This window comes from Sinocyclocheilus anshuiensis, unplaced genomic scaffold, assembly GCF_001515605.1.
Source record: "Sinocyclocheilus anshuiensis isolate Anshui unplaced genomic scaffold, SAMN03320099.WGS_v1.1 scaffold228, whole genome shotgun sequence".
NCBI lineage: Eukaryota > Metazoa > Chordata > Actinopteri > Cypriniformes > Cyprinidae > Sinocyclocheilus > Sinocyclocheilus anshuiensis.
In genome coordinates, this window is record NW_015557059.1 from 204,378 (window position 1) to 210,284 (window position 5,907).

General features: G+C 43.7%; 1 protein-coding gene across 3 annotated transcripts; it reads right to left on the minus strand.

Annotated features, from left to right (window-relative positions):
• Positions 1–534: 534 nt before the first annotated feature.
• On the minus strand, positions 535–5,650 carry LOC107676451 (probable G-protein coupled receptor 22). 3 transcript variants are annotated; one of them, XM_016470999.1, is made up of 4 exons: positions 5,270–5,650; positions 4,437–4,546; positions 3,457–4,324; positions 535–2,163 (listed from the first exon to the last, which is right to left on the minus strand). In XM_016470999.1, the coding sequence occupies exon 4, from the start codon at positions 2,157–2,159 to the stop codon at positions 846–848; it is 1,314 nt and encodes a 437-aa protein (XP_016326485.1). In that variant the 5' UTR covers positions 2,160–2,163; positions 3,457–4,324; positions 4,437–4,546; positions 5,270–5,650; the 3' UTR covers positions 535–845. The 3 variants fall into 3 exon arrangements, with proteins under 3 accessions (XP_016326485.1, XP_016326486.1, XP_016326484.1); XM_016471000.1 differs by having other exon boundaries at positions 4,437–4,555; XM_016470998.1 differs by lacking the exon at positions 4,437–4,546.
• Positions 5,651–5,907: the final 257 nt, after the last annotated feature.

Here is a 5,907-nt window from a genome sequence, read left to right on the forward strand (position 1 = left end):
TGACTGCTCTAAAACAATGATATTTGCAGCATCTTCCCTCCTTTTTGCTTTGTGACTCTCAAGGCTTTGCAGGGTTACCATCTGTTAAAATTTGGTCTGTTCCTCATGCAAAGTGTCATATGACTTCAGAAGACTGGGAGTGCAGCAACACAAGGCGACTATTGTAAGTGCATTTTGGTGTTTTGTTCATTGTTTTTGGAGCTTAACATATAAATTGCTTTGTGACGATTCGTCAATAATTCTCCTGTTTTTGTTCCACAGAAATGATAATCTCTTCATATTCACACACAAGACGACATAACATGGATTTTATGCAGTTAGACAAAGGAAAAGTGTTATCATGATGACTTTTGTAAGTGCTTTTTCGGGTTTTGTTTGTGTTTGGAGCTTAACATATGAATTGCTATGTCATTATTAGTAATTCTCCTTTTTTCTTCCACAGAAACAATAATATCTTCATATTCCTACACAAGATGATGTTCACAGCATCTGCTTTCAAGTCAAAAAGCAGATGGATTTCATCTTTTTCCCCCACCTAGTTTATTATAAATACATGTATACACAGGCTACAAGTCATAAATGAGGTACATAACTGATAAAGAGTATGTACAAATCTCAGTTTTCATGTATTTACAGTACATACAGTGGTTTATAAAGGACATGCACCATGTAACTGCAATAGCATCAATCTATGAAACCTATCATATTATATTCCAAGTTATAAATAGTAACCGATTCTTCGATATCTGCTCATGTAAGACTAATATTCACATAACATGGTTCCCTTTATGTGTAACAGTGCTTTAATGACAACTAGTCCCTGTACTGGAGGTCGCAAAGTGGTTTTAGTCTGCATCTTCGGATGATAGGCATTTCTGCCTAGCTTCGTGATCGTCAAACGTCACTTTCTTATTCCGTTTGGGATCGATCCAGGAGTTTCGAATCACCGCGTTGTTCGGCAGCGGATCCGCCTCGATGATGGAAACCACCCGTTTCTTCATTTTACTTTTCAAGACTTTCTGGAACTTCTGCCTCGTGAAGGCATACAAGAGAGGATGGAAGACCGTGGTGCCATAGGCCATGACCAGAAAACCCAGTCGGAGCTTAACGGTGAGGTCGCTGGGGCCTGCGCTGAGGATCACAGTGTTTAAAACGGTGATGGGCGTCCAGCAGAGGAGGAACGTCGAGATGATGAGCAACGACATGCGGAAAACACGCTTTTGGCGCTCACGCCGCTCCCGGTGGCGCTTGACGGCCCTTCGCAGGGCGATGATCACCGAGACGGATGTGCGCATGCCAAGCGGAGCATTTCCGCGGTTACTGCTCTGCGAGGTGTCCGTGATCTCGGGCAGCTGTTGCTCAGATGTTGACATAAGGGAAAAGTTATTTTTCCTCCTCATCTTTTTCTTCTTCTTCTGCGTGGCATGGAAGCGTGTACCAATGCGGATGTTGAGCGCCTGCAGGATCTTGGCGTACGTGACTAACATGATGACGGCAGTCAAACAGAAAATGGGGATTTGGGCCACTAGGTGGTAGTACAGACCAAGTTCGGTGTAATATTCGTTGACATGCACAACGGTGGTCTGATTGGCTTTGGTGGGCTCCGGTCCCAAGAATCCCACCTCGATAAATGGCACCAAGAAGCTGACGAAGGACAGCAGCCAAATGCAGCCCAACAGAGCCACCGCTCGTCCCATAGTCAGCACACGATTGGCCGGTTTAACGGAGATGTCGTATCGGTCCAAAGTGATGGCTAGCACGTTTGCCGCCGTAGCCACGCTTGTGAAGGACACGCAGGCCTCATGGAAGCAGCAGACGAGCACCGTGTCGCCTTGCAGCGATAGCATCAACACAACAATGGTCAGAGGGATGCAGCAAACGCACACCAACACATCCAGCACGTGGAGGTTCATGGTGACAATGTTGCTGACGGAATTGACCAGGTTGGACTTCATGCAATAGAGGGCCAGTACGGTCAGGTTGCTGCTCAATCCCAGGACAATCTCCAGCATGAGGAATCCGGTGAGGGACACCTGGAAGCTGAGTGGGTACGGGTAAGGGCCAGCCGCCGTCATGGCGGGACTCACGGACTCGATGATGTCGAGGACTGTAACGTTACTCATCGTGCTTTCTTCCTCCGTTGCGGGAGGGAGGTGCATTATCCTAAAAGGTAAAAACAGCAGGATGCATAATCAGAGAAATGTGTAGGAAAACCAGACACTTTGAACAGCATTGTGTCATTCAGTATTGAATTGAGGATCCATTAGAATTCCAATTCGGTTCCCAAATTGGAATATATGTAACAAACAGAATTGCAATTCGAATTTCAATGTGAGAATTACAAGGAAAGTCATTTTTACCTAGAAATTCAATGTTTGTCAAGACTAACTTTGAAAAATGATGTCTGAAGTTTGAATTTCTTGCAGATGGATAGATAGTTGATGTGCTACTAATCTAAAAGATAGCAGCTAAACAACATTCACATTTACGCATTTGGCAGATGCTTTTATCCAAAGTGACTTGCGTTTCATTCAAGGCGCACATTTACTTTTTTATCAGTTCTTGTTTTCCCTGGGATTCAAACCCATGACCTTGGCATTGCTAGTGCCATGTGCTACTCTTTGAACTACAGGAAAGCCAAATTAAGTTGTCTGTAATGGCAACAACATGTTATGATTCAAGAAATCTGTTGGGGGTCCCACATATCGAGACCAACAAAACCATTAGATAAAGGGTCTTTTTCCCTTGTTCTAAACCCGAAGACCAGGCCCACACGGTATCTGTGGTAAATTATTGCTGGATTCACACCACTGCCTCTACAACTTGAAAGTCCATTTAAATGTTTTAGCTGGTTTGATATTGTTTTCATCTCTTAATGACCATGTTTTACTCCATTTGCAGAGAATTTGGCAGATTTTCAACAAGGATCAGTTCAGAAAATGCACAAAAACGTCTGCAGATTCCCTCTGGGCCTGCTAATGGCTTTACATTCGATGTTTGCGTGCACGCTGACTAATAATGCATTGGCCATTCCGTGTTGGGCGCTGCTATGAATAGACACACTTTAGTTATTATTTTTGTCCACAATGCATTTTCATTTGTTGTGCAGCGATGGATTGCTCCATTTACAAATGTGACTGTCTTTAGTGCTGGGTTTCATTCATCACCAAGAGGGAGAATTTAGAGCGAGAGAGGATCGCTGAGATAATAAGTATGAACCTGGTTTTGTAATTTACTTCAATGTAGATGAATGCTTCAAGGTGCCAACATGGAACTAATAACTCTTTGTGTTGTGATGTAGACTGACTGACACAGTGGAGAGAAACCAAATGGAAACTCTAATGACTTCATGAGCTAAAACACAACACCTCACAGATCATCATGCTTGTTTTCTGGACGTACTTGACGACTAATGACAACTGTCCAATAGTTTATTTGACACATTTGTTGACTTACCCTTCCCCTTCCAGGTTCTTTCTCAGCCTCGGGAGTCAGCAGTCGAGTCAGGATAGTCTGGAAGGGGTACAACTTGTACATCAGCCTCAGGCATGGCCTTTCAAGGAAGTATTCTGCACTATTCTGATCCTCGTAATCCAAGCAATTTTCTCGCTTAGCAGTCAGAGAGGACAATTTGGCAGCAATTTCTTTAATTTTTACTAAACCAAACAATATGTTTGATCCCTTGCCATGTCCAGAACTAACAAAGAGGTGTCATTCACATTCTCTTTCAGAGGTTTCGCTCTTGTTTGTTTAAGAGTCCAAAGAAAATGGTGAGTAATTCAGAGATCAGCTGTCAATTTCTCTTTTCTAAACTAATTTGACAACTGAAAACGATTGTTTTGATTGATTATTATATCCACATTAGGGTTAGGAAGTTGCGTTTATCTCCCTCGATACCATTAGGATGAAGAAATCCAGTAACCCGGTCTCATACCGTTCCTTCAACGCTGATGTATTCCCGTTATTGCATTTTTATGGGCCCTAGAAGGTGATAAATCCACATTGATTTGCATGTGCCATCTGCTGAAGAATCCAAGGTCACAGAATTGTTTAGGTCAGCATGAGGGGGTGGTGCATTCTGGGTGTTGGAAATGTAATTTCCTGTCCCCTCACAGAAGGTGACCTTTAGGCTGCATCGTCAACGTTGTCCGAAGCACATGATAAAACCACTCCGCATCCGTGGTGTGCATGGGAATGACTTCACCTGGCAAATCCACTCTAGGGAATGTCCTTCCAGGCTGGAGAGACTCAGCACTAGTGATGGGTAAGATGGGCCGCACTGCACTTTGGAAGCAGTTTTCTTCAGCTCTTTAATCCTACAATCCTGCCAAGAAAAAAGCAAGAAGTATTGATAAGTGAACAATCAATTATTCATTAAGCCTGCATCCAATCCATCAACAAGCAAGGACTTCCATGTGTTATCCATTCATCTTTACCAAGCAGTCTGCGGAAATGCACAAGCTCTGGTCTTGCTTAACGTCCATGTGAAGGTACATCTGTGAACCTGCAGGGGTTGTTGGATGGGCCCGTGCATCTTGGGAACAATCTACAAACACTCATTTCCAAAGCAATGCCTTTTAAGGAAGGTAACTCAAGCACCTGTGTTGTTTTATGTCTGTAATTTCTCACATCATTTTTCAGTCAAGAATACGGCTCAATCACGTGTAACGAGGTGATCGTGTTCCAGCCGTGAATGAGACTTTACACTGTAAATTTTTCCCAGATGTCACAGTCCAGCAGACTTGGACAAATCGGGGGAAACCGTAAACAGAATCGATCAGGTTTTGGGGGCAAAATTTGTCAGCGGAGACGTGGATCAATAGACTAACTAAAGTCAGATTGTTGTTTACAGGCAGCGGCAAGATAATCACAAAATGTAGACATTGAGGAGGACTCGTCCCCTCAGATATTCAGATTAGTCATCAAACTGGAGTTTTCACTGACAAATTCTTGAACTATTACCTACGGTTCCTTCAGTCATGAATATTTGGTTGCATTCTTGGAATATGCATCTTTTAGTTCTGCTCTATCCTTCGTTTTGTTGATTTATCCAAGTTTGATTTACTAGGGCAACTCCAATTTTGACAGATTGCTCTCTAAAAGATGCTGGTGTCACCCAGGGAGCCATATATCTGCTATCTTCTAAGTTTCGACATCTGCTTTTTTGGATTATAACTGTTTAAATGGTTTTATATCCAAATTCTGAGTGGCATGCATATTCGTTCAATCACATTTGATCTCCAGAGTTATTCGATAACTTACCTCTTACCTTTGCGCTCCCAGAGTTCTCATCTGTCATGCAACGTAGAGTAGCTACAGCTTCATCAAAGCATCATCTGAGATCCACAAGTGCATCTTCTTCACACACTTTTGCAGCCGTTGCATGTCAGTGCGTCGTAAACCTGCATCCCCCCTGAGGAGCGTGAATCAAATGCTGTCTGTGTGAACTGTCAGCAGTGCCAGCGTAGTGAAACAGACGTCCTCTGACTTTGATCTACTGTCCTGCTAACTCTGTCTTGCTGCTTTTCCTCTGTCTTGATCCCACACGCTCTCTTCAAACTGATGCGTTGAAGTGTTGCCGTTGCGCCTCCTCATCCTCGCTTGTCCCCATCTCTCTCTCTCTCTCGTTCGCTCTTTCTCTATCTTAGTCTCCCTCTCTCACTCACTGCGGCGGTTTTGCAGTGTTGCTCCCTGCTCTGACTGGTTTGTCGTAATGGGGTTAACCTTTTCCTCCCCGGAGAGTGGGGTTGCAATCTTGCTTTTGTTTTCTTGTCGTTCTCTCCATCCAGCGTTTCCCTCCATCCTGTGATGGCAGCACAGTCTCGGCTGCATCTGTCAATCCCTGCGGAGATGCTTCGGGTTCTATTTAAGCACTGTGTCGGAGTTGCATGTTTTCATTCATATTTA